We start from the raw sequence: 27,993 nt of genomic DNA, 5'->3' as shown, positions 1-27,993 counted from the left end.
TCGACAACCCACCGTGAGATGGCTATCAATCCACAGGAGTCGTGACTCTGCCCTAACTCTAGGGTTCTTCAATTTCGAAATGTGAATCGTTTGCCATGTGATAACTTTCAATCCAGAATTTTATGTCGCATGGTCGTCCATCGACGGCAGGTTCGTAGAGCACTGCTTTCTGGAGCATGTGAAGGAACTTCAAATGCCTACCTGCGGACGGTGCGAACAAACAACCGACGAGAGTCTGGATTGAAAATGTCTGTTGGAAGCAGAAGGAAGTGCCTAGATGTTATACAAACCAGGTATCAAGTCTAAGGTACCGATAAAGGCACCGACAACGTCCCGGTACAAGTCGTCCAAGTGAAGATATAACAAGAAGCCCGTATTCTAATCAAAGGATCAACGGGTCCATGTACAGAACCTGATACACCGCCAAGAAATACAGACAAGGTCCTTCAATGCTGATCCCTGCTAACGTGCCGCTCGCAAGGTTAACTGCGCCGTCACCTCCCATCCTCACAAGCCACATTCACTGGCGGGCACCTCAACGGCAGTGACCTCTACTCTCCCTAACGCGTTTGCCTGCCCGTTCGTCAGTACGTTCATCGCCTGTGGTGACACCGTAAACCCATCCTTCGACACATCCAGTGCAAGGACATTGATAGTGTTCTTTGCATACGTGATGGCATAACATTTGCCGCAGTTAGCGTCGTTCCAGTTCGCGATGGTTGGTGCGCCCCCGAGGTAAGGGAAGTTGGAGAAGGAACTAAGGATGGTGTACCCTTTGCTTTCGAGTCCGTTGGACCCGTCAGAGCAGGCGAGACTAGAGAGGGGGCAGTTGGCATCGCCATAGATGATGTCGTAGGCGAGAAAAGTGGTCATCTGCCCGAGAACAGGAGTGGAGAGGAAGAAAATAAATGTGAAGTAGAGGTACAGCATTGTTTAGGAATGGCACTTGTCTCGGTCGCAGGGATGAGGTCGGATGAGGAGTTAGGCCTGGCAAACCAACAGAGGCACGAGTCTGGTAAAGTATCGCGTCGTCGACGCCTTTATATATATTCTTATCGTTGGATTAGGCTTACGCTGGCAGACGGTCATATGGAGATCCATGTGCAATGCAAACTTCTGACAGAGATCCTCGTTTCTCCGGCACCTGTGGAGCGGCGGGGATGCGTAGAGCACATGGTAACTTTGCGCTCGAGAATGTGGCACGAAGCTCGCTGCGAGGTGGATATGCTTTTCAGTTCCTTCTTTGGAGCACGCTCAAGATGACTTGGCATATGAAGAAGCGCTTGGTAGGAAGTTCGAACGGTAGAGTTTCGGGAGGCTCACCCAACTATCACACCAAAATGTGGCGCATGTCTGTTCCAGGTCCCTCCGTCGAACGATAGGAAGTGCTGAGGTCCGAGAGTCGCAGGTGTATTCGTTGAGGACATGATCGGAATGACATCGCTCAGTAGACTTCCGGTCTACTCGACACTTGCCGGCTATGGTGAATGTGATCTTAAGGCAAAATGAGAAATTGTGCACGGTAGGTAAGTGCGAACGTCCTTCGCCTCCTGCTCAATGTATGATTAGATTGAACTTTAGAACCCAGTCCCAGCGGACCGTACCCTAGTTTTGCGGGTTTCCACCCCTACGGGTGGCCCAAGGACATAACGGGAACTGAATGCATGCAACATTGTCTATTTCTGAGTGGCCACTCATCGTCCCACAAAATTTCCTTGATTCGGCGCCGTTTCTGCAGAATTCAACGTCCTCGCTCCCGAGGAACGTTGCTACAACAACGAAAGCAACAATACTGGGGTTCTCATGGCCTGCCAGCTTGGCCAGAATCGAAGATGCATGTCGTCGTCGTCGTCGCAGAACCGAAGATGATAGTGGAACGAGTCGTGAATCCCCCCAGCGGGACCGGGAGACCGCCCTTGACCACTATGCGCACTATGTTTACCCGGGTGTACATGAGTGCAAAGTTCGACCGGATGTTCACCATGATCTGTGTTAGTTGTTCCAGAAGGGTAGTCGGTGGCTCTCAAGCGAGAGTTCCCTTCTTCGACGTGAGGTGGTGCCTGCGATCCGGTCCAAAGTAGGTGTCCAGATTTCGGCAGGAATGTACATTCATAGGAAATGGAAAGGTGTGTGTACATCTTCTACTATTGCTACTTTGCGAGCCAGAGTCATCAGATGCAATACGCAAGGCTCATTACTATGGTCACAGCTAGCTACCATTCTGTGAGGTTTGATTCGTTTGACAGGGGTTCGAGGAAGCGTGGTGAAGTGCGCCGGACAGTTACATTCGCAGGGAAAGGTACTGTTGCATCTTCACGCTGTCATACTATTTCACTGTGGGTTTGCCGAGTACTCTTGGACCGAAAAATCCACCAGCGCAACAGGTTGTCGCAAACGACTCGGAGTAGATTTCAATGGCATCATTAGTAACCACAAACCTCAACAAATTCTTTTGCGTCTACGGTGGCTGTTGCCATGGACATGACCTCCAAGATATGAATTTCGTTATTCCAATGCCAAGTATCCAGAGACTACAAGATGGGCGTTGTGATGTGGTAGCAGAACTAATAGAGCATGGGAATGATCAGAAACAGCATCACAATGAGCGCTGAGCAGCCAAGGGTTAAAGCGGTCATTGTTAACTTCATCCAAAGTTTATTACCGTACCAGACAGCGCCAAGCCATGCGAGGAAAGCACAGCCCGCCGTAATGAACAGGAAGAGAGTTGGAATCGTCATCAACACGACAGCAGCCCAGCGTTTGAGGACGTTGCCCTTCAATCGCTAGAGTTGTTGGTTGTTAACAAAGCGATAGGAATCATCGATAACAGTAACCACTGACCATAACAGATTGGTGGGTCATGACGCCCAAGTACATAATTAAGCCAAGACCACTCGCAGCGGACAATATAGCACTCCCACTAGCGCATGCGATAAAAGCGTATGGGAATTCTTCGTCCCACGCTGCATAGGGGGTTGGGGGAGTGGTGGTCAGAAATGCCACAGTGGCCCTTGCATTGCAACGGAGTGAGTATATCAGGGGTACATCAGAGCAACTCAGTTTGGGACGTACGAGACTGCAAGGGCAGCAACGACGGTCGTGTTTGTCATGCGAGTAATTAAACGGTCTCTGAGTTCCTTGAAGTCCGGCTCTGGGATCTCAGCAAGCTCGTCTAGCGAAGGTGCGCCAAGTAAGAGAAGGAAAGCAACTGTATGCATGGATGGTTAGAAATGGATAGACTGTTAGAAACGTCATCAAAATACCACTCACATCGACAGATCCGTTGTGTGCGAGTATATTTCTCGTCCTGATGAGTGGGAGTTAAGAAATTGTGTTCCCGGCGCATCGTAAGAGGACGAAGATGTAGAAATTGGGCTACGACTGGAGGGAGGTGAGGGCATGAGCTGAAGATCCTTACCTTCTCCTTTTATGTGCTACCTTCGATTTGCAATGAGGCATACGACTCGCAGCCAGGAAAAAGGCCATGGGCGCCTGAATAAAGCGTATATAACCTAGTATAGCTCGTGTGAGCCAAATATATCAGCATGGTGGTTGATCGCTGAACGTTGAGCGCCGAGTAGTAACCCAGAAGTCACGTCCGTGGAGCTAGCCACACATGCCCTCGACCCACAAGACAAACGCCCACTTGCAAGCTATGTAAGTGGAACCGAGATATGTAGGAACGTGGAGTTTGTTCCAGAGAAGCTTATAACTGTGTCTAGATATTAGCTGTTCTCCCAAAGCAAAGACTCGATCACAACACATATTCCAGGGAATAATAATGCGTTGTTGTACATATTTTTCTGTTTTCTGTTGTAATTTAGAACGAAAAAACCTGTAATACATGAATCAGTGCCCTGCAGTTGTTCCGAGACGAAAAATTGTAATCTAGTAAACGACGAACATGAGGAGACCGTGCGGAAGGAGTTCTTTTAGGGACTTCCATACATTGCAGGAACATCCCTGGCCAGTGTGTAATTTGCAGCGTGTGTGCTCCTACTACCCTAACAGAAGCGCCAGGGAATCTCTGTATCTCTAGCGAATAGTTTCAATTTCAAAGTTGACGGAGACTGACTCAGGACTCACCTTTAACGAAGGTTGTTTCGACCAGTGCTGTCTCTTTGCATAGCGAGCCTTTGTGAAGACCATATGACGCAAAGCAGGGGTGCGAAGGAACTTGGAGCCAAGTTTCGAAATCGGGTGTATCCAGCTGTCGATGGGCGAACAAGTTGGTTACGTAATTTCAATATGGTTCTGGGGTAGGAACTCTACTCCCGCTATCAATTCTTTCACGCTCCACTGCGGTATGTAGGACTTCGTAGGACCTCTGATCAATCACCATTTCCTTGACGCGAAGCGCATACCCATGGACTCACAACCACGTGTTTATCGCCACCACGCGACAATGGATAGTCACATCAGCACTCACGACAATCCATCGATATGATATGTTTAAGGTTGTGCGGAAAACTAGGGGTTGACCTGTCAATGCATGGCGACTGGTTATGGAGGCTCTGATGTTTAGCCAATAGCGAAAACGTTGGGAACGGTGAGCAAGCGCGTTAAAGGCCTTCCATGTTCATGTCGAAGATAATGAGGGTCGAAGGGATTCCCCTTCTCCACCCCGGATTGTGCAAAGCCTGCGTGTACATAAACTTCTTGACTGACCCGAGTATCGTAGTGCTTGCCTTCCCAGGCTTGGTGGCTATGTTTTCCTAGAGCTTTCCATGAACACAAGAACTCTTCCGCACCTAGTGATGTATCAAGGGTTCGTTGCCAGGAAACTGGAAATTTGCTTGACGAACGCGGGGGCATTGCTGACAATGTTGGCACAAGTCTTACTTGCTTCGCCCACCATCTTTTCCAGGATGTACATCAGAGAGAAGTTCGTCTAAGTGGCGGATAGGCTCACGACCTGCGATATATGTGAACCTGACTAGAGGACAAGATTGGCGGTTGAGTGACTCAAAGGTACAGTTCATTGCTGTCACAAGAATAATTCTCCCGATTTTGGTGGAATGATGGCCGGTACATCCTGGCATCACAGTCATATGCCACTGGTCACTGGGATCGTTCAAATTGTGTTTGGGACAAGAGTGAGGTGCTCGGATTCCGGCACGTGAGTGGTTTGGTGCATGCATAGGAAGTGAATCAAGCTTCTGGACCCGCAGAGCGACGGCACATTACTGCGATCGTGTGGGCGTCGGACATATTGAGCGTTAGAGCATGATGCTTACAGCGGGTTACTCTTTTCCTGGAGGTCAGCCGCTCACTGCATGACGAACGGTGCCACTAGAGAAGTGAGCGACTCGAGATTTGACTCTCCTTTTTCGGTAGTGACATGCTCACACCGCGCGGCTCTGGGAGTTTTCTTCGTCCTTTCGTTGAATCTCCCAGCGTCCGCCTCCAGCTAGACTGCGTCTGCTGTGAACGCACCGACATGAGCCAAGGTGAATCCGATAAATTCGAGGGAACATGCAGGACCCATGATATGACATGCAGTGTCTGAAGATCTACTCAGCTTTTGTCTGTTTTTCAAGTTTGTCCCTATCCCCCCCCCTTCCCTTTCCATTTTCATATACTCCATCGTGGTCCACCTTTCGCGTCGAAGTAAGCAAGTCCTGACGTCATTGTCAATCTTGGTGCTGTTGTCGGTGCATATCGCTGCCTAGACCGGGAGATTTAAGAGCCTCATAAGTGTGTTTCAGATTGCAGAACTCGTGAACACGTACCACCTACAGCTAAATACATATTGCAATTCCAAGTGTATCCCTCAACTTTCGGACCAAGTATTTAGTCCCGCCCGTGTAAAATGAGGGGTCACTAACATCTCACTCTTGGCCATCGATACGAGGGCTTGCACGGAAGACCAGATCTGGACGGCCAGTGCATAATGAGCAGTGACGGCGAATCGGTGAATAGATATAGTGAGTCTGATCACGAAGAGTTCAGGTGTGGGGGCCAGGCATGGCGAGTAAGTGCAAGCTCTCTTTTGATGAAATCGTGAAGGCGGAGGGGCACTATGAAAAAGCACGCTCTCCGCGACCTTTCAGAACGTTTTCCTGTTGTGCGCTATCAAAGTACATTCTCATATTGTCCCCAAGATATCGTACTCTTGAAGGATTTCTTGCCAATCCGTCTGCGCACGCGTTTCTCATCATAAGACAGGTACGTACACTGATCATAATATATCTACGTCGCGCCGGAAGGCCCAACGCGAAAGCTTACATTGGCATACAATCTGCCATTCGCTGTGTTTTTGGTTCTCCCTGGCCGTCGTCTCTCAATCACCTCCGTTTTGCATTCGTCTCTGCTTCCGTGTGGTTCACCAATGTGAGTAAAATAAGCTAGCACCGATGTCACTGTTGATATCATTGCGATAGTGGGAATTGATAAGGCTGCAAAGAAACTCGATACGTCAGGTATGCAATACCTCTGCATAAACGCACTCGACTTGTCGGTCTTCGGACGTGTTGTAGAAGGTCGTAGATCAGATGGAGTCTATGTCTGCCACTGCTCTTCTGATCGCTGCGTAAACGAAGAAGAAGACGCTCACTTGGTAGCAGATGCAAATGGTGAGTGGCCCATGGCCTGTGTAGACAAATATCCCAAGCCCTCGTATATGCGCGGTGTGCCTCATTCATGATACGAGCTAATACGTTCGGATAACAGTCACCCCATGGTACGCATTAACATATGCCTAAGGCTGGTCTCTTTAGGTTCTGACGCTATTTTCGTCGGAAGTCGAGTGCCCGTGGGATGTGTAGCGGCGTCATTCTCCAGAGAAGCCGTACCTGACGATGTATTAACTGGACTCTCGACGGAGAAAAATACAAAGAGATGTCGTCTAAGAGTACGTCTCACTAGCAGCGGGTTCGTCGATTGCCACTGTAGGAGTACTACGTCATTTTCCATCTTCTACAGTTCAAGCGGCTTGAAATGACTCTCCCTTCGTTGGCTCTAACACATGTGTTCACAGACACAAGTCCCAATGGAAATACTGACATGGTGCGCTCCTCACTGTGACTGTCCATGAAACGGCCTTTCTGTGCTTGTGCCGAACGATTTCGACCGTTGTTATATACACTTGGCATTCAACACATGATATCTACACCTGTGGTGTTGTCTTTACGTTCGTGAGTCTGGGAAGTCCTCACCACCCTTCACTCCTACAGCTAGTACTGGAACTCGTTCTATATGGCCGTCGTCCTCCCAAACCTGCTCCCCGTACGACGCATTTGCAATAAGCCAATTCCTACTATGCCACGGACAGTTAGACATAACATAACCACGAAGAGAGTTTCAGCGGTACAAAGTGCGAGCACACATCCATCACGAGCCACCAAGTATTCAGCTCTCCCGTATATCAGCGGGAAATCATCGGCATCCCGCACTGATCTACCCACAAGACGGGTCGTACAGAAGACTATTCAACGAGTGATAAGTGGTGGTGGTGATTGGAGTACGCTAAATCTGCTTTTACTGTAAGCCAGTTGCACACGGTGAGTGAGTGCAAGTGCCTTCCACCTTATGCTAGACAAATGATCGGAGTCCCAGAAGCTCATGCTCTTGATTTCGCGGATTCTTCTGACCTGAAGATATAACAGGAACTGAACATATACTCCATCACCAGCCACTCACCTTCCTGCAAGACCGTCTTCATTGAATGCCATCTGTGCGCAATGATTGCCGTAGATGTGCACGCGTCCTGTGATCGCTGCTGCAGATCCGGAGGAAACAGAGGTCTGTGCCATGAGTGCCCACGGCGCAACAGAGAGGTTGCGCTAAACCACTCTGCGTAGTATGTTTGCCAGGATGTACATGAGGGCGGGGGTACTACCCACACAGAAGCGCTTATATCTCTAGCGAACAGTTTCAATTCCAAATGTTCATGGAGACTGACTCACAGGAAGCCTTTAACAAAGCTTGTGTCGACCAGTGCTGACCCTTCGCATAGCGATCCGTGGGTACTTTTTGTGAAGACCATGCCACGAGCCTGATGATTTGTTTGGCGTCAATTGACAGCTGGACACGTTTAACAAGCTGCTTGCGTAAATTCAATATGGTTCCGGTGTAGGAACCCTACGACCGGCAATGGATAGTTACATCAGCACTCATGACAATCCATCGGTACGATAGGTTCAAGGTTGTATGGAAAGCTAGGGGTTGAAGAAGGTAAGGACCTTCTTCAGTTCACGCCCTCACCTCCCCCCAGTCGTAGTCCAATTTCTGCATATTCCTCTCTCACGATGGAACAGGATCCCAAATCGTCAACTACCTTTGATATCCACTTCTTCCTGTTCTTTGCAGCGTTCTGTGTTGTCGACGCATGGATTGGGTCTACCTGGTTCGGCAACGAAACTTGGCTGAGTTGTAGAGACCATTCTGTTTGTTAGCTCCACAGCCGTCGTTATGTTCTCGATTCTGGTTATTGGTGTGGTCAATTAGTCCTACTACAATCTCACAACATGTATCTTTTATTTCCTTGGGAATTCTGGACACGGCATTAGAATGAGGAAATTTATATCTTAGAATCCAGCCCCCAGCAACAGTCACCTCGAAGGCGTTTAACACGCTTGCCCACCGTTCCCAACGTTTTCGCCCTTGGGTAAACATCAAAGCCTCGATAGCCAATCGCCATGCATTGATAGGTCAACGTCCCTTTACGTGCTACTCGCCATTTGCAATGAGGCATATAACACATGGCTGGGGGAAGGTCATAGACGCTTGAGTAAAATGTATTGAACCTAGTATAGCCTAGGTGGACCAAAGAAGGCAGCATGGCGGCCGAACGTTGAACGTCGCAACCTTGAGCGCTGAGCAGCAATGTAAATGAATCCCCTCAACCCACAAAGCAAAGCCTAAACACTATGCGGGTGGAACCGAGATATGCGGGAACGTGGAGCGTGTTCCGGAGAAGCTTGTGATTGCGCCTAGATATCACCTGCTCTTCCAAAGCAAAGACTCCGCCACAACACGTATTCCAGAGAGTATAGCGCATTGTTGTATGTGGTTGTTTTCCTTCTTTTTCCAGCTTTGTTACTGTAATTCGGAATGAACAAAACTGTAATACATAAATTAGCGCCTGCAATTGATATGAATGAAATATTGCCTGCCACATCTAATCAGCGACAGACATGAGGAGATGTGAATGGAAGAGCTCCCTTCAGGGACTTCCACACATGGTTAGAACATTCTTGACCCGTGTATAATTTGCAACGTGTGTACTTATGTCTCATACTGCCCCCGCAGATGTGCAGTATCTCTGGCAGATAGCTTCAATCTTAAATGTTGACAGAGACTGACTTACAGACAAGACGCGATATATTTTCCTAGGTCTGTTAGCATGTTTCGAATTCGGGTGTGGATTGTCAACTTGATTTGCGCGGTGTCGACAGCTGGACAGATTAGAGATTGTCATTTACATGATTTTGACATAGTTCCATTAGGTATTAGGAACTCAATCTGGTAGTGGAAACTCTACTCTTGCTATCAATTCTCTTATTCTCATACTCCCGTGCAGTAATTGGGACCTAGGTGGGTCTCCGACCAATCACCATTTCCTTGATGTAAAGTGTGTGCCCACGCCCCGTCCCCTCCACAACGTGTTTAGCTCTATCATGCAGTAGTGGATAGTCGCCGATCGGCACTCACGACAATCCATCGACAGGATAGGTTCATGGTTGTACGGAAAGACCTGTTAATGCATGGCGATTAGTTATGGAGGATCTGACGTTTAGCCAAGAGCTAAAACGCTGGGCATGGTAAGTGAGCTAACGCCTTCCATGTTCGTGTCGAAGATCAAGGGGGTGAACCGCGAATCCACGCCGGATTGCGCAATGCCTGCATGCATATAAACTTCTTGATTAATCCGAGTATTACGGTACTTACCATAATCCAGTTTCCTAGGTACGGCCAAAGTACACCTCCATGGCTATATTTTCTTGGAGTTTCCCATGGAAAACGACGACCTCTTCATGCCTAGTCAAGTATCAAGGGTTCATTGCAGGATATCGGAAATGTGTGCGACGAGCGCAGGGGACATGGCTGACAGCGTTTACACAACCTCACTACGCGTGCCGTGTTTTCCAGGATGTACATTAGAGGGGAGTTCGATTAAACGGTGGGTACACTCTTGAACAACCTGCGACATGTGCGAACCTGAGGAGAGGACAAGATTGGCGGTTAACTGACCCGGTAGTACCGTTCACTGCCGTTATGAATTCGCTCAGTTTCAGCAGGATGATGGCCGATACATTCTGACATCGCAGTCAAACACCGCCAATCGCCGAGACCGTTTAAATTGCGCTGGGAGGTGCTCGGAGTCCAGTACGTGAGTGACTCGGTGGATGCATAGGAAATGGGTAAAAGTATCTGGACCCATGGAGCGACGGTGCCTTGCTGTGATCATGTAGTCGTCAAACATATCAATTCTGAGAGTATGATGTTTACAACAAATCACCCTTCTTCTCAAGGTCAGCACGCACTGGCATAAGCTGTGGTGAATCCGAGAAACATGCGGGACATACGCGGGACCCGTGGCTTGACCTAAAGATCTTTTCTTCAAAGTTTGCTCCTATCCCTCCTCCCTCCATTTCCACATACTCCACCATAGTCCACGTTTCGTGTCGAGGAAAGCTAGTTCTAGCGTTGTCGGCAGTCTTACCGTCGTTGTCGGTGCACGGCACTGGCCTGCACCGAGAGAGTTAGGAACCCCATAGATGTGTTTTAGACGGAGAACTCGCGAACACGTACCACCTCCAGTCAAGTACATAATGCAATGCCAAGGATGCGTCCGAAGGGTCTCGCGCCGGACACTGAGCGATGTACTTATGTGGAATGGCAGCTCAAGCACTCCCCGCTGGGTTGCTCGCAGTTGATTGGCAAATGCTGCCTCCGGCTGAACAATGTAATGTAATGTAGAGGATAGATGTTTTGTGTGCGTGTATTTGTCCCTTCACCCGCCCGCACTCCCTGTGGCCCAGTTTATATTCTATCATATGGTACGCACTTGGTTTGTATCGTACTCTTGAAGGACTTCTTCTCAATCCGTCCGCGTGCATTTGCCATCACCAAACAGACATGTGCACTGGTTACAATTTCTAAAGCGCAACGGATGGCCCGACACAAGTTTACTCATCTGACACGTTCAGGCGATATCCCCATATACTTGAAACGTTTCTATCTTTCCTCAGGCTGCCGAGGACTACAAAAATGACGGCCGCATACTCTACGTACCTCCTACCCAGAGGAGTTGACCCAAGCCGACTCTTCCGTCCTCCACCAAAAAGAGTGCACTCGTGTTGAAGTTGCAAAAGCTTCTGAAGTAATAGGCATCGTGGTTGATGGTGTGTCCTCTATTTGCGTTACCAAGCTCGAGGGGCTACGAGAAGTAATACTACGTGACATAGCAGGTTTCTTGTTGGTTCCCTGAGCTCGGCACGACAAGCCCACAGTCAACACTGCTTGATTTAGAGCACTGCCAGGTGCCTTGAAATTCGTACGGTTCAACTACTAAAATTGTTGTGTATGTACATCCCGTTGAGGGTGATCAACCTTTTCGTGTGTGCGAGCGAGGTGTGTGAAGGAGGAGGTAAAGAACGAATCTGAGAGCACTTACCACCCGACCATGCGACTTCTTCCCTCCTATTCCTTGCTCCCTTTAAACCTCGCATACCCTGTAACGAATTCTTGAAGGATAGGATGTAGCTGATCTTTTGCGCGCAGACGTAACTTGAGTGCGTCCATGAAGGTTATGAAGTTCTGTGCGTTACATGTTTAGTGCGAAGATCAAGCGTGCGGTGAGATGCGGAGAAGTGGGAAATAGGTGAGCAGAGTATCGAAGGATCTCTGTACCTTTGTCGTTTCAGCTATCCATTTTCCAGTCTCAGGACCAGCCTCGCTCGAATGCTCCACCGTGGGGGGTACCCCTACCTTGATCCTATGCAGCGCAGCAGGCGTATCAAGCTAGGTCATCGCCGTACGTACAGAACAATATCAAAGCGTTGGGTGAAAGGAGAAAGAGGAGAAGCGGGACTCACGCGATAGCAGGTCATGAACTCCTCGATCGACGGGATCGAATCCTTGACCAACTTGAGCATCGTCATATACTGCGACAACAACCTCGTGCATGCCGGCGAGTACCTCTCGTAGTACATCTTAGTATGTACGAGCTCCACATTGAACCGACCGATAGGATCGATGGAATGGATAACTATTGGTTGGACTCACTCAGCGGCAGTAATTGAATCGCGGACGTATGCGCGTTCCAGAAAGTCCAGTGCGACTACAATACCGAAGAGCGTAGCTAGAAGAGAGTATTTCTCCCGTTCTGCGTCGGTGGTGTAAAGTTGGACCTCTTCGTCGAGGGACAGCATCCTCGTGGTTATGGCAGTACCCAGGAGGTGTACAAAGCTATGCCAACTCAGCAGCAGAATGTCAGGGATATACGCCTGAGATCCCCAGGAGTGATGGTAATAAGGCAGTTAGATAGACAGAGATGTCGTGACATCCACTAATGACAATATTGAAAAGCATGGAGTCGTATCGTATGCAGTCCGGGAATGACAAGGAAAAAGCGAGACTGGTATAAGTATATGTGCGGCCAGCACCGTCCATCAAGCCTGTTGAGTACTTGCCACCGCTCTCTTCAACACCTCCACTTCCTGGAGCAACTTCGCAATCTCTTCCTGCGTTGCCCGTGCCCTTTCCTCGGCCTCCTGGCGTTGCTCGCGTTCCTTCTGCCTTTCCTGCTCGGTAGCTTCACGTTGCTCGCGCTCCCTCTGCCCTTCCTTTTCGTGGCTTCCTCTGCGGCCTGGCGTTTACGTTCTCGCTGCCTCTGTTCCCCTTGCTGTTTGGGACATCATAAGCACGGACAGTAAACAGAAATCAAAGACAAGTTACCTCTTGTTTGAGCCTGCGCTACTGCTCAATTTCCTCGGCTAAAGCAGCTCGAGCACCACGATACTTGGCGCACACCTCTTCCCCGCTGGCCTTGAAATCGACCGGTACCCCACAGATTGTACTCCCCCTGATGGGGCGTAGGATCTTGCTTGGCACCGTCATATAGTATGTTGAGAGCATCAAACACAGTTGCGGCGAACCAGTAGCATTGTGTGTCGTGGTTGTACTTGGGCTCCTGTGCCGAGGTTACATAAAGCAAGGTCGCTAGCTCGTTTGCAGTAGGCCTTGCGCCAGTAAACGATAAAGTACAGACAAGTCGAGACCTGTCGCACCTCTCCTCCACCCAAGCGCCTGCTGCACTAATACGCGTTGCAACGTAAACGCGATCACAGGCGTAGCGCTCGGAACCGGAGGAAAAAGAAGCTGCAATTTGAGCTGTATTCCTCTTCTGTTTTTTTTTCCCCGTCGCTCTGAGTAACTTTGTCTAGCGGAGGACTGCTTTCGTCGGCACTACTTGCAGTGGAATCGCCAACATCAGGTAAGAGTGCAAAAGTCTCTGGTGGACTGAGCGACGACGCCGTAGCGTCTACCGCTGTGTCCGTTTGAGCAAGGGTATCGGCAGCTTGTGTGGCGTCTACAGAATTGTCAGCGGCTTAAGTTACTAACGAATGTCAGCAGAAGTACCGGAGTTTGGACTGCAAACACCACCACCACTCCTCTCGGCAATGACAATGCATGTGTGCTGATTGTCGGGGGAAGAGATGTCAAACCGCAAGAATTCATGCTCTGCCCCTTTCCGTTTCTTGTACCAGCCGACTCCGATGACTTGACAATCCGACGTAAGAGGGTTGTTACGGATGAGGGAGTACCACCCGCGGACGTTCGCGAGCCCGTAAGGGGCCCGCTCATGGAACAGACCTTCAATCTTTGGAGCTTCCGAGACCATTTTGAACAAGCGAAGGCCTCGGTGGAAAAGTCTGCGTAGTTTTCTGAGCATGATCCTGTTGTAGAGGGGCATCTTTATCTGAGTGGCGATCACAGCGAGATGGCTGGGATGAACTACCGTTGGAATGCCTCCTGCACAGCTCCTGATTACATGATGCAATTCAGTGCGCAAGACTAAGTTTCACCCTCGTCCAGCTATTATGGCAACAATAAGGATGGCTCTCTTCATACCAGGTATCGACGTTGTAACCTACCTTCCATTGGTGGATGTCCCTATACTCATACCCTCCACACCATAGCAATGTGATTCGAGTGTTGCCCTGAGCCCGACCTCCAGTTGATCGTTGCTTTGGCACAGGCTCGTCACTCTGTGACGAGATATAGTGGGGTGCTCACAAGAATATTTCTTTGAGTAGTAAATCAATGCTCACAGACATATGCAGTAACTGGATCCAATTGTGCCAACTGCAGAGGATTATAGCCCAGGCAGTGGTCGGATGTCAGGGCCTATTAAAAACATCACTGATAGACCGCGGATCTAAGCTATGGTATCAGGAGGAAGTAACCTGCCGGGACAGGGAAGCTCGCGGATGGCACGAAAGGCAGCGGACATCGGAGGCCCATCTTGTTGCTACGGTGATATTGTATGAAGTACCGTTTGCAACCCAGCGAACAAGGAGCGAGAGAGGTATGTATGTTGTGCGTGCCATGGGTGGGTGATCGTGTTACTTAGATCAATTCAAGGGGGAAAAAAAAAACCGATGAGCAGGAGAGATCCGAAGGCTGCCGCCGCAGGGTAAAAAGTACAAGGACTGTTCGTAAGGCGCTCGACGATGGCATAAGTCATGTATGAGACCGCTTGTGGTTCAGACTAGGTATTTGATCAACGCGGTATCCATAGGAAACGCCGGAGAATAAGTAGCATGCCATCGAAGTTGCACTGCTTCACGGTCTCTCGTGCATCTAGGGGATAAAATGAACAAGTCCACGGTGTGTGCACAGTTGCGTTTCGATAGGGATACGCACACAACACGGCGAGAACCCAGGGTCCGAACCCAATCCTTCGAGAAGGACATGCCCGGTAGGGAATCTGATTCGGAATCGATACGTGGAACCTGAACACGTGTAAGGGGGTATGGCATGCTGGGACAAGGACGGTTAGTAATATTAAACTGTAATGATAAGAATTCTCTCCAGAAATAACGCCACATCGGTGCCTCCATACCGATTTGCGGTACGAAAACACTGTCATGCTGTATGGCTACAGCCTGTGCATGTCCCAGGAATATCAATCAATGGCAGCTCGGCATCGAGAACAAAAAACTCACCACAGATGCATCGACTTTGTAACTCGCAAAACTGAGTCGCAATTTACGGACAGAACATCCTAGGTCGCGGGCAGAAGAGTTGAAGCGTCGCCGCTGGACGGGGACAAGGCAGTCACGAGTGATTTTCAGGGATACGACTCTCAACAACGTTTCAACTACGAAAGACGTGAAAATCAAGGCTCAGATGGTCCTCAGAGCGGACACTCAGCATCCATCTCAGCCTGCTTCTCAATTTCGCGCGCGGTGATATCGTAACCTCGACGATGCATCGCGGTCGTGTTGGCCGTCCGTACCCATATGCAACAGAATGACAATCCCCGCAATTGGGGTGCTCCAGTCAACGACGGTCGGCGCAGCTCAGAAGTAAGGGAGTTGGGGGAATGAACTAAGAGTGGCATGCCCCTTTGTTTTTTCGTCCGTAGACCCATCTGAGGAGGAAGGAATGGGGAGGGGATAGTTGCATCGCAATAGACAAAGAGGTATAAAGATACAAAACAGTCACCGGCATCGCAGACGAGGGAGGCGGTCGTTTGGGAAAGGACTGGAATCAAGGAGAAAGTGGAAGTAGGGAATCATAGCCTTTGAGGAATGGGACTCGTGTCGATCGTTGGGATCGGCTCGGATGGGAAGTCAGGCCTAGTAGATGGAGGGAGGGAGAGTCTGACAGCGTCTCAATTTCAAGGTCTGCACGGTGCTCCAGCAGCGCATGAGATTCGGAGATTGTTTGCCAGGGAATTCTATCGATACAACGCAGATAGCATGCCTAAATCACCGCAGCCAGAAAGCTGCACTTGAAAGAAAAAATTGTACTCGTTCTATAGATTGTGTAAGCACGCTGAGGCTATGGCGGCGCCGCGTCCTTCGAAGTTCCCAACCTTACATCCACATCCTGCTTATGGTAATTGTATCGACTGGACGACCTAAGGAAACACGGATATCACCTACCGCGGAAGGCAAGGTTGTCGCCAACATCTCGCGGCAACGTTTTTGTCTGGATTTTTCGTTCCCGTCGGAAATTGATATCGCAGTTATGGTGCTGCTCTCGCACGGTTGTGAGAGAAGTCGTTGACAGCACGGCCGTAGCTGTATCGGCTCGCTGTTGTCTCGCTGACTTGCTAGTACTCCCGTCGAAGTCATATGCCTTTGCTGCAAGGACGAGTACGATGGGAGGACCGTGCATGGCGAGCAGTATCATCGTATGGCAGGTTCAGTGCTCCTGCGGTGTGTCCCCATTTTAGTTTCGAGCCCATGGCGGTCACCCCTTCTCCAAATCGTCGCTCGTGTACGACCCCATCATTAGAGTGGTTAAATCGTTGATCAGGAAATGGCTGCCACTCGTTGATCGCTTTCGCACTGAACTGTCGCTATGTGTTAGGTACCCAAGCAGTGTCTTGTAAGGGGAAGCAAGATGTCGGTACAGCGCTATGCGTCTGGAGGGGTATCGAAGCTCCTCAAGCCCGCGGAGCTACACCGGGCGCGTTGACAATAACCACGTAGCAATCTAGAAGACCCGTTTAAAGAGGAGCAGATGCTGCCTGGTCAACGTGCTGAGTTGGTCGATACTGCGGTTCACGACCCAAGCCGAAGGTGGACTGCATCTTGGAACTTGGATATCGTACTGACCGCTCAGGATTTGAAAGTGGCAAATAGTTTTCGATGTTCGCCCACTAGAATGGTGTTACCATCCTACCAGGTGCTTCTCTTGCGTTTTTTCGTGAAAAAGAAAAATGTTTCCCTTGCACTGTGAGGGACTTGAGATTTTCGAAGTCGACAAGGTCCACCTCGACAACCCACCGTGTGATAGCTATCAATCCACAGGAGTCGTGACTTGTCTAACTCTAGGGTTCTTCAATTTCGAAATGCGAATCATTTGCCATGCGATAACTTTCGATCCAGAATTTTACGTCGCATGATCGTCCATTGATGCCAGGTTCGTAGAGCTCTGCTTTCTGGAGCATGTGAAGGAGCTTCAGGTGTTGAAGGGTCTGTTCATCTTGAATGTGGCTTGTTTTGTATTCGACTAAGCGCTGAAGATCTATTACAGCGGTTTGCGAAAATAATGTCAGTTAGCAAAATATTTGTGAGCGCGTCGTGAGCTCCGCCCAACAAGGAAACGTACCAAGCTGGCATGAAAACACTACATCAGTGAATTCAGCCAAATTACAGCATGCACATTAGACAGTTTTTGAATGCTCGGCAAACACTGGCGAACATTAAGCGCTTGAAAACCCAGGTTTTTGAACGCTTAGCTTTACTGATGTAGTGAGGCTAACTACCGGCGTCACTCCGACTCACGAAAATCTCACTGGCGACGGGTCGGAACTCGCGGTTGTTGACGAAACGAGTAAGAACGAGCGTACGCTCGCCCAGCACCACAGAAGACCAGGATATAGTCACTGTGCACGGCTAAAGGACGCGATTGTTCGAGATGATAGATACTATGTGCCGCAATAACAGTGAATGGGTAAGTACGTTGCAGCACATGTTGTTTACTGCGCCATCTCGTGAGTACATGATGTAGTTCGGCCATCGCTAGTAGTACGTAGACAAATGAATGCGATGAAAGCACACATTCCTACATTCCCATATCGGGAAGGGCTCACGACGCGCTCACAAATATTTTGCTAACTGACATTATTTTCGCAAACCGCTGCAAGGCAAGTTCGTATCCGCCATATTGTTCGAACGTTCTCTACGTGACGATCTTTGCAACGAATCAAACGAGAAGTTGGGAAAATGCCTACTTGCAGACTGCGTACAAACGATCGACGAGAGTCTGGATTGAAACTGCCTGTTGGAAGCCGAAGGAAGTGCCTAGATGTTATACAAACCACGTATCAAGTCTAAGAGGTACCGCGAAAGGCACTGACAACGTCCTGGTACAAGATGTCCAAGTGAAGAAATAACAAAGCCCGTATTCTAATCAAAGGATCAACGGGCATGTACAGAACTCGATACATCGCCAAGAAATACAGACAAGGTCCTTTAATGCTGATCCCTGCTAGCATACCGCTAGCAAGGTTAACTGCGCCGTCACGTCCCACCCTCACAAGCCACATTCGCTGGCGGGCACTTCAGCAGCAGTGACCTCCACTCTCCCTAACGTGCTCGCCTGCCCGTTCGTCAGTACGTTCATCGCCTGCGGTGATACCGTAAACCCATCTTTCGACACATCCAGTGCAAGGATGTTAATAGTGTCCTTTGCATACGTGATGGCATAACATTTGCCGCAGTTAGCGTCGTTCCAGTTCGCGATGGTTGGTGCGCCCCCGAGGTAAGGGAAGTTGGAGAAAGAGCTAAGGGTGGTGTACCCTTTGCTTTCGAGTCCGTTGGACCCATCAGAGCAGGCGAGACTGGAGAGGGGACAGCTGGCATCGCCATAGATGGCGTCATAGGCGAGAAAAGTGGTCATCTGCCCGAGAACAGGCGTGGAGAGGAAGAAAGCAAATGTGAAGTAGAGGTACAGCATTGTTTGGGAATGGCACTTGTCTTGGTCCCAGGGATGAGGTCGGATGAGGAGTTGGCCTGGCAGACCAACAGAGGCACGAGTCTGGTGAAGTATCGCGTCGTCGTCGACTTTATATATATTCTTATCGTTGGATTAGGCTCACGCTGGCAGACGATCATATGGAAATTCATGTGCATTGCAGACTTCTGACAACAATCCTCATTTCTCTGGCACCTATGGAACGGCGGGGATGAGCGGCGGCACACATGGTAACTTTGCGCTCGAGAATGTGATACGAAGCTCGCTGCGAGGTGGGTATGCTTTTCAGTTCCTTCTTCAGAGGACGTTTCAAGATGACTTGGCATATGAAGAAGTGCTTAGTAGGAAGTTCGAACGGCAGAGCTTCGGGAGGCTCACCCAACTATCACACCAAAATGTGGCGCATGTCTGTTCCAGTTCCTCCGTCGAACGACAGGGAGTGCTGAGGTCCGAGAGTTGCGACGGGACACGTCAGCGTGGTGTATTCGTTGAGGACATGATCAGAATGAAATCGCTCAGTAGACTTCCGGTTTACTCGACATTTACTGACTATGGTGGATGTGATCTTAAAGCAAGATGAGTAGTTGTGCACGGTAGGTAAGTGCGAACGTCCTTCGCCTCCTGCCCAATGAATGATTACACTGAATTTTAGGATCCAGTCCCAGCGGACCGTACCCTAGTTTTGCGGATTTCCACCCCTAAGGGTAGCCCAAGGGCATAACGGGAACTGAATGTACACAATATCGTCTATCTCTGAGTGGCTACTCGTCGTCCCACAAGATTTCCTTGATTCTGCACCATTTTTGTGCGGGATTCGCCGTCCTCGCTTCCGAGGATCATTGCTGCAACAAGAAAGCAGAAATACCGAGGTGTCATGGCCTTCCAGCTTGGTTGGAGTCGAAGATACATATGGTAGTCGTTGTCGCAGAATCGGTGACGATAGTGAAACGCGCCATGAATACCCCCAGGAGGACTGGTAGGTCGCTGCTGACCACTATGGGCACTAGGTTCACCCGGATGTACATGAGGGCGAAGTTCGACCGGACGTCCACCATGATGTGTTAGTTGTACCAGGACAAGAGTGATGGGTGGCTGCCAAGCGAGGGTTCGTTGCTTTTATGTCTCTCCGATGTGAGGTCATGCCTGTGATCCGGTCCAAAGCAGGTGCTCTGATTTCGGCACGAATGTATATTCATAGGCAATGGAAAGGTGTGTATGCATCTTTTACTATCGCTACTTTGCAAAGCAGATTCAGCGGAGGTTCATTACTTGGTCACAGCTAGCTATCGTTTTGTGAGGTCTGATTCGTGTGACAGGGATTCGAGGAAGCGTCGTAAAGTGCACCGGACAGTTACACTCGCAGGAAGAGGCACCGTCGCATATTCACCGTGCATGTTCACGTTGTCATACTATTCACTGCGGTGTTGCCGAGCACTCTTGGACCGGACAGTTCCGACGCATCCACCGGCACGCCAGGTTGTCGCAAACGACTTGGAGTAGATTTCAATGACATCATTAGTAACTGCAAACCTCAACGAGTGTCCACGGTAGCTGTTGCCAGGGACTGATCTCCAAGAGATGAGTTTCGATGTTAAGTGTACCAAGAGTACAGATGCATGTTGTGATATAGTAGCAGAACTAACAGAGATTGGGAAAAACCAGAAATAGGAGCACAACGAGCACTACGCAGACAAAGAGTACAGCAGTCACTACTATCTTCACCCAAAGTATGTCACCGTACCAGACAGCGACAAGCCATGCCATGGAACCGCAGCCCGCGCCAACGAACAGGAAGACAGTTGGCATCACCAACAACGCGACAGCGATATAGCGATCGAAGTTTCGCTTGATTCGCTATAGTCGTTGGTTGTTACCAAAGCGACAGGAATCATCGATAACAGTGACCACACTGACCTCAATGGAATCCTCGGTCATGATGCCCAAGTACATAATTAAGCCAAGACCGCACGCAGTGGACATTATAGTATTCCAACAAGCACCCGCGATAAAAAGGTATGGGACTTTATTGTCCCAGGCTGCGTAGTCGACTGGGGGAGGAGCGGTCAGAAATGAAATAGTGGTCCTTGCATTGCAACAGAGTGAGTATACCAGGGGTACATCAGAGCGACTCAGTTTGGGACGCACGAGACAGCAAGGGCAGAAACGACGGTTAGGTTTTTCGTGCGTTCCATTAATTTGTCTCTGAGCTCCGTGAACTTCTTGCCTTTGAGCTTGCCAATCTCGTCTAGTGAAGGCGCTCCAAGTAAGAGAAGGGAAACAGCTGTATGAATGAATGGATGGTTAGAAATAGATAGACTGTTAGAAACATCATCAAAATACCACTCACATTTCCAGAATGAGACCCAAATATTGTCCTTGCCCTTGCCCTTGCCCTTGTCCTTGTCCTTGTCCTTATCCTGCTCAGAATCATTGGTGCGTTCCAGAAGTGAGCTGAGTATGATGGCTGCAAAGTCGTCATTGTTGACGGACTGTCCGAGTGCAGCAAGTCGTTCGCGCAGTTTGCGCATCTTGTCGAGGTGAGCAAGAAAATCGTCATGCACAATATTCTTGTCGAAGTGATCAGGGACATCGTCATTCGCAAACATCATGAGAGGATGATGATGTAGAAATTGGGCTACGACTGGAGGGAGGTGAGGGCGTCAGCTGAAGAAGGTGCCTACCATCTCCTTTTATGTGCTACCTTCGATTTGCAATGAGGCACACAACCCACAGCGAGCAGAAGGCCGTATATCACCTAGTATAACTCATGTGCGCCAAACATATCAGCATGGTGGTTGATCGTTGAACGCTGAGCGCCGAGCAATAACCCAGAATATAGGTCTGTGGATCTAGTCACGCATGCCCTCAACCCACCAGACAGATGCCCACTTGCAAGCTATGTAGGTGGAACCGAGATATGTGGGAACATGGACTTTGTTCCGGAGAAGCTTGTGAATGTCTAGATATTAGCTGTTCTCCCAAAGCAAGGAGTCGATCGCAACCCAAATAATGATGCGTTGTTGTACATATTTCTCTCTCTTTTTGTTGTTTTGCTGCTGTAATAAACATACCTGTAATACATGAATCAGTACTTGCAATTGATCCGAAATGAGAAATTGTGATTTAGTAAACGCCGAACATGAGGAGATGGTGTGGAAGACATTCCTTCAGGGACTTCCATGCCTTGCTAGAACATCCTCGATCGGTGTGTAATTTGTAGCGTGTCTGCTAGTACTACCCACACAGGAGTGCTATATCTCTAGCGAATAGTTTCAATTCCAATGTTGATGGAGACTGACCAACAGGAAGCCTTTAACAAAGTTTGTGTCAACCAGTGCTGACCCTTTGCATAGCGAGCCGTAGGAACTTTTTGTGAAGACTGTGCCATGAACCTGATGATTTGTTTGGCGTCAATTGACGGCTGGATGCGCTGCTTACGTAAATTCAATATGGTTCCGGGGTAGGAACTCCACTCCCGCTATCAATTCTTTCATACTCCACTGCGGTATATAGGACATCCGATCAATAGCCATTTCCATAATGCGAAGCGCGTGCCCACGACCGCTCCACTACGTGTTTAGCGCCCCCATGCAGCAATGGATAGTTACATCAGCACTCATGACAATCCATTGGTACGATAGGTTCAAGGTTGTATGGAAAGCTAGGGGTTGAACATTGACCTATCAACGCATGACAATTGGCTATCGAGGCTTTGATGTTTACCCAAGAGCGAAAACGTTGGGAACGGTGGGCAAGCGTGTTAAACGCCTTCGAAGTGACTGTTGCTAAGGGCTGGATTCTAAGATATAAATCTCATCATTCTACATCTGGGAAACAGCTACGCGACGCGGCTGTTAACAACTCTTTCGCACTTGAGCGAGCCCTCTCATTGGCCAACAAGTGTCTTAGCGAGTCTTACGACAAGTCACTTCCAAACGGAGGCAGGTATAACCTGCTCATTCCCTCGAGTAGTTTCGCAGATGTAATGCCGTGTCCAGAATTCCAAAGGAAATAAAAGATACATGTTGTGAGATTGTAGTAGGACTGATTGACTACACCAATAACCAGATTCGGGAACATAACGACGGCTGTGGAGCTAACAAACAGAATGGTCCCTACAACACAGCCAAGTTTCGTTGCCGAACCAGATAGACCCAATCCATGCGTCGACAACACAGAACGCTGCAAAGAACAGGAAGAAGTGGATATCGAAGGTAGTTGACGATTTGGGATCCTGTTCCATCGTGAGAGAGGAATATGTAGAAATTAGACCACGACTGGGGGGAGGTGAGGGCGTAAACTGAAGAAGGTCCCCATATTCTCCCTTTACGTGCTACCCGTCGTTTGCAACGAGGCACACGGCTCATGAGGGGGAAGGCCATAGACGCCTGAGTAAAATGTATTGAACCTAGTATAGCCTAGGCGGACCAAAGATGACAGCATGGCGGCCGAACGTTGAACGTCGCAATCTTGAGCGCTGAGCAGCAATGTAAATGACTCCCCTCAACCCACAAAGCGAAGCCTACAAACTATGTGGGTGGAACCAAGATATGCGGGAACGTGGAGCATGTTCCGGAGATGCTTGTGATTGCGCCTGGATACCACCTGCTCTTCCAAAGCGAAGACTCCGTCACAACACGTATTCCAGAGAGTATAGCGCATTGTTGTATATGGTTATTTTCCTTCTTTTTTCAGCTTTGCTACTGTAATTCGGAATGAACGAAACTGTAATACATAAATTAGCGCCTGCAATTGATATGAATAAAACATTGCCTGCCACATCTAATAAGCGACAAACATGAGGAGATGTGAATGGAAGAGCTCCCTTCAGGGACTTCCACACATAGTTAGAACATTCCTGACCCGTGTATAATTTGCAACATGTGTACTTATGTCTCATACTGCCCCCGCAGATGTGCAGTATCTCTGGCAGATAGCTTCAATCTTAAATGTCGACAGAGACTGACTTACAGACAAGATGCGATATATTTTCCTAGGCCTGTTAGCATGTTTCGAATTCGGGTGTGGATTGTCAACTTGATTTGCACAGTGTCGACAGCTGGACAGATTAGAGATTGTCATTTACATGATTTTGACATAGTTCCATTAGGTATTAGGAACTCAATCTGGTAGTGGAAACTCTACTCTTGCTATCAATTCTCTTATTCTCATACTCCCATGCAGTAATTGGGACCTAGGTGGGTCTCTGACCAATCACCATTTCCTTGATGTAAAGTGTGTGCCCATGCCCTGTCCCCTCCACAATGTGTTTTGCTCTATCATGCAGTAGTGGATAGTCACCAATCAGCATTCATGACAATCTGGTAGAAATATCTGTAGGCTACTACAGGATGTCAGTATAGTAGAACACTTGTAATATGAATGGACTTACCCTCAGTAGTGAACAAACTACTGAGGCAATACTAGTAGGAAATACTACAAGTATGTGCGCTATTTCAGCTTATGTAAGCAGCCAAAACATCGCACAGTGGTCAAGTACCACAGGGGCACTTTATGTTCCAACAAATCCATTGACAGGATAGCTTCATGGTTGTATGGAAAGACCTGTTAATGCATGGTGATTAGTTATGGAGGATCTGACATTTAGCCAAGAGCTAAAACACTGGGCATGGCAAGTGAGCTAACACCTTCCATGTTTGTGTCAAAGATCAAGGGGGTGAACCACAAATCCATGCCGGATTGTGCAATGCTTGCATGCATATAAACTTCTTGATTGATCTGAGTATTACAGTACTTACCATAATCCAGTTTCTAGGTATGGCCAAAGTACACCTCCATGGCTATATTTTCTTGGAGCTTCCCATGGAAAATGATGACCTCTTCATGCCTAGACAAGTATCAAGGGTTCATTGTAGGATATCAGAAAGGTGTGTGATGAGCACAGGGGACGTGGCTGACAGCATTTACACAACCTTGCTATGCATGCCATGTTTTCCAGGATGTCACATCATGTAGTCACATTTAGTCACAACACATGGGCAGCCTGTGTGCCAAAACACCAACACTTATATAGACCCTGAGATGGGCCCACCTATCATAACATGGAGAGGGTCACAACATAAGGATGGGCCTGTCTATGATTAGAATACAAAGTTGGCAACATATGGATGGGCCTGGGAGTAATATCATTTATGGTGTTGCAACATCTAGACAGGCCCATTCATAACAAGCCATACCCCTGTCACAACATAAAGATGGGCCTGTCACTAGTATCATTTAATAGAGTCACAACATAAGGTCAGGCCCATCAGTAGTATTATGCAACATATGGACAGGCCCATCCACAGTAAGATGTGCCTCTGACAAGACATAAAGACAGGCCCTACAGTAATATTATTTATATTGTTGCAACATAAAGATGGGCCCATCAGTAATCTCATGCATAGCATCACAACATATGGATGGGCCCTTCAGTAGTATTATTTATATCATCACAACATATGGGTGGAACTGGCCCCAGTAAGATGTACCCTGTCAAAACATAAAGATGGGCCTGTCACTAATATCATTTAATAGAGTCACAACATATGGATGGGCCCGTCCACAGTAAGATGTACCTCTGACAAAACATAAAGATGGGCCTGTCAGAATCTCATGTATAGCATCACAACATATGGACAGGCCCTTCAGTAGTATTATTTATATTGTCACAACATATGGGTGGGCCCATCAGTAATGTTGTTTAATAGTGTTGCAACATAAGGATGGGCCCTTCAGTAGTACTGTTTATATTGTTGCAACATATGGATGGGCCCATCAGTAATATCATCTAATAGCATCACAACATAAGGACAGGCCCTTCAGTAGTATCATGTATATCATCACAACAAATGGATGGGCCCATCTAGCAAGATGCACCCCTGTTGCAACATAAGGATGAGTCCATGTATGGTATTCTTAGGCAGCAGAAAGGGAGATCCAAGCTATCTACATAAGGACAGTCCATGTAAGGCATTCTCAGGCAGCAGAAAGGGAGATCAAAGGGATCTACATAAGGATGGGCCCATCCATGGTATTCTCAGGCAGCAGATAAGGGAAAACAAAAACCAGTGTTACAACATAAGACAGGCCAATCTGTCCATTGCAGGATTACAAACTCTTGGCACTGCATAAGACAGGCCAATCCATCATATCATAGATAGCTCACCACAAATGGATGGGCCTATCCATAATTGGGTTATCCCCCTGTTACAATATAAGATGGGCCCAGGAAGACAAGAAATGAAGAAAGTGGAACCTCTCACACTATAAAGTATCTGAATTTCCCACTATAAATTGTGTTTCACATTGGATGATTTGCCTATTTAGTTGGAATCTCAGGTGCTGGTCTATGTAGCTGTGAGCCAGGTTCTGCCATTGGAGCAGATGGGAAACATGCAAAACAAACAGCAATGCTATTCCAGAACAACACATCATATTTTTATCTGAGCCTCTGCTTCATATATGCATTCAGGATTATTGACTTGTACTGGTATTGCTGTCATGCTGTGGGAATCATTCATAGGTGGGATAAAAAATGTGACATCCACATATCTCATCGTCCATCTTTAACCTCTGACTCTTCCACTCTCCAATCACCATCACCACTCTCACTGTCAAACTACTCCATTGTCTTGTCATCAGAAACATGTCATCATCATCATCTTGCAAGCTCTTCAAGAAATTGCCTGAGCTTGATGCTGCAGCCAACTGCATCCTTCAAATTTACTTCAAGGATATCATGGAAAGCAGCAAGCTGGGAAAGGCAGACAAGATTGTGAAGTGGAGAGGTGCCATCAAGGTGATAAACAATGAACTAGTGCATCATAGCATCATCACATTTTTTTCATTAACTGATGCATTCAGGATGCTGTACATGACCTCATCACTAGGATGGATGAGATTCTGATGACCCTCATTGGTGTTGACACATTCTTATGGTGGCATGAAGACCTTGGCTTGATTGAGCACCTGTGGCCTGAGTGGAAGACCACCCTATCCCCTTCCAAAACTGATGTCATCAACCACAAGTGGCTTGACATTGTCAAGTATTGATACAACTAACACCAGTTGGGCCTCCCTATGCCCCACATGGTGCCAACACCAACACCACCTGCTCAAGAGACTGAAATGCCTACGAGTGACAAAGGAAAACAGAAAGTGACTGAGGCAGAGGTGGAGCAAATGATAGTGGATAGCTTGCACAGGATGAAGGTGGATGATGAGGGTGAAGATGAGGTGCCAGAGAAGGAGGATGAAAAGGAAGAACAGCATGAGGCAGGCAGAAGTGCAAAGCTGCCATGAAAACAACATCCCATTGATCCAGATGTTGATCCTGCTCTAGGGAGGCAACAGCAGAAACTGATGATGACAAAGACATTCCCACTCAAGGCCAATCAAAACACAAGCCTCATCCACCATTGGACAGACTATATGGTTGCACTGCCATAGCTCCCAGAAGGACATCTTCCCCTGACCCCCATTCCTGTGAGTTGTGCTGCAGATGCAAGGTCCAATGCTACAAGAACCCTGGGAAGTCCTGCTTCCTGTGTGATGGTTGCAAGATTCGATGTAGCCATGCCAAAGGTGGGATTGTTGCTCCAACTCAATGGAATCCATCACAAGCCAGGGGAAAACAGCAAGTGTGAAGTCTGTCCCTGATGATGGAGGCCCAAGAATCCCAAAGCCCAAAGGAATGTCCCCCAAAGTGACACATTTCAATGGCTTCCAAAGCCATCAATGCTGGGGTTGGGCCCTCCAACCAGGGAGAGATGATCCCTGAGGGATCTTCACTCAGTATGTTCACAATTTCATGTATTTATGTTGACTCAAATTTTATTCAGAGATTTGTATTCCTGCATTCAAACACAGGGATTCCTGCCCAATCCCAGCTGCTGTATGAGCAGATTCGATTGTTGAGGCTGGCCCATCTGTTGTGCAGGAGGTAGAGGAATCTATGGCAGCAGGTACATTTAATCACTCTACATTTACACTAATTGTCATGGTTAACCCTTGTATTCAAAGCAGACACCCACCCATTGACAACAGCAGCACCCATCCAACTTGCAACTGCTGCAACTCCCAGTGCACCATCACCCATCTGTGCCCCAATTGCTGAGGTGTTGCAAATGTCCAACACAATCAAAGAGTGAATTAAAGATTTGGAATGTTGACTCTGTGATGCTGAGGCCCACTGCCAATACTATGAGGATTGAATGTATGATGTCCAAATACAACAGGACAAAACCATGCAGATGCTGGACAGGATGGCTTGTGAGCTGGAGGCTCTGTGTATTTGGGTATATGGACAAGCATTGGGTGACAATCTCA

At 48.3% G+C, this 27,993-nt stretch overlaps 8 protein-coding genes across 8 annotated transcripts; 1 reads left to right on the top strand and 7 right to left on the bottom strand.

The window, feature by feature from the left end:
- Positions 1-269: 269 nt before the first annotated feature.
- Positions 270-1,100, bottom strand: F5J12DRAFT_916085 (Cerato-platanin). The gene has a single exon (XM_051749184.1). It carries the CDS (start codon positions 928-930, stop codon positions 508-510), a length of 423 nt encoding a protein of 140 aa, XP_051594609.1. The 5' UTR covers positions 931-1,100; the 3' UTR covers positions 270-507.
- A 1,341-nt stretch (positions 1,101-2,441) lies between these two features.
- On the bottom strand, positions 2,442-3,535 carry F5J12DRAFT_560208 (uncharacterized protein). The gene is made up of 4 exons (XM_051740053.1): positions 3,271-3,535; positions 3,073-3,208; positions 2,842-3,010; positions 2,442-2,783 (listed from the first exon to the last, which is right to left on the bottom strand). Exons 1-4 carry the CDS (start codon positions 3,344-3,346, stop codon positions 2,565-2,567), a joined length of 600 nt encoding a protein of 199 aa, XP_051594608.1. The 5' UTR covers positions 3,347-3,535; the 3' UTR covers positions 2,442-2,564.
- A 1,848-nt stretch (positions 3,536-5,383) lies between these two features.
- On the top strand, positions 5,384-5,941 carry F5J12DRAFT_560186 (uncharacterized protein). Its single transcript, XM_051740052.1, has 3 exons — positions 5,384-5,450; positions 5,503-5,654; positions 5,709-5,941. Exons 1-3 carry the CDS (start codon positions 5,441-5,443, stop codon positions 5,814-5,816), a joined length of 270 nt encoding a protein of 89 aa, XP_051594607.1. The 5' UTR covers positions 5,384-5,440; the 3' UTR covers positions 5,817-5,941.
- A 5,705-nt stretch (positions 5,942-11,646) lies between these two features.
- Positions 11,647-12,377, bottom strand: F5J12DRAFT_907779 (VPS28 protein-domain-containing protein; the record flags this gene model as incomplete). Its single annotated transcript, XM_051748980.1, has 4 exons — positions 11,647-11,763; positions 11,857-11,967; positions 12,042-12,144; positions 12,232-12,377. The coding sequence occupies 4 exons, from the start codon at positions 12,375-12,377 to the stop codon at positions 11,647-11,649; spliced, it is 477 nt and encodes a 158-aa protein (XP_051594606.1).
- A 69-nt stretch (positions 12,378-12,446) lies between these two features.
- On the bottom strand, positions 12,447-13,234 carry F5J12DRAFT_867541 (uncharacterized protein; the record flags this gene model as incomplete). Its single annotated transcript, XM_051747063.1, has 3 exons — positions 12,447-12,807; positions 12,926-12,988; positions 13,026-13,234. Coding segments are annotated over 3 exons (462 nt in total), but the record flags the coding sequence as incomplete, so codon positions are not given.
- An 883-nt stretch (positions 13,235-14,117) lies between these two features.
- On the bottom strand, positions 14,118-14,644 carry F5J12DRAFT_560096 (uncharacterized protein). Its single transcript, XM_051740051.1, has 3 exons — positions 14,415-14,644; positions 14,280-14,355; positions 14,118-14,216 (listed from the first exon to the last, which is right to left on the bottom strand). Coding segments are annotated over exons 1-3 (222 nt in total). The 5' UTR covers positions 14,559-14,644; the 3' UTR covers positions 14,118-14,214.
- Positions 14,645-17,986: 3,342 nt separating this feature from the next.
- Positions 17,987-18,645, bottom strand: F5J12DRAFT_916081 (Cerato-platanin; the record flags this gene model as incomplete). The annotated part of the gene is made up of 1 exon (XM_051749183.1): positions 17,987-18,645. The coding sequence occupies one exon, from the start codon at positions 18,643-18,645 to the stop codon at positions 18,223-18,225; it is 423 nt and encodes a 140-aa protein (XP_051594603.1). The 3' UTR covers positions 17,987-18,222.
- A 1,583-nt stretch (positions 18,646-20,228) lies between these two features.
- Positions 20,229-21,621, bottom strand: F5J12DRAFT_559921 (uncharacterized protein). The gene is made up of 5 exons (XM_051740050.1): positions 21,553-21,621; positions 21,011-21,504; positions 20,809-20,944; positions 20,578-20,746; positions 20,229-20,517 (listed from the first exon to the last, which is right to left on the bottom strand). The coding sequence occupies exons 2-5, from the start codon at positions 21,270-21,272 to the stop codon at positions 20,302-20,304; spliced, it is 783 nt and encodes a 260-aa protein (XP_051594602.1). The 5' UTR covers positions 21,273-21,504; positions 21,553-21,621; the 3' UTR covers positions 20,229-20,301.
- Between the last annotated feature and the right edge of the window lie 6,372 nt (positions 21,622-27,993).

Source organism: Pisolithus orientalis (genome assembly GCF_024613125.1).
Source record: "Pisolithus orientalis strain OTSU chromosome Unknown F5J12scaffold_87, whole genome shotgun sequence".
Lineage (NCBI taxonomy): Eukaryota > Fungi > Basidiomycota > Agaricomycetes > Boletales > Pisolithaceae > Pisolithus > Pisolithus orientalis.
Note: the sequence above shows the minus strand (reverse complement) of the source record. Positions and strands in the feature narration are given on the sequence as shown.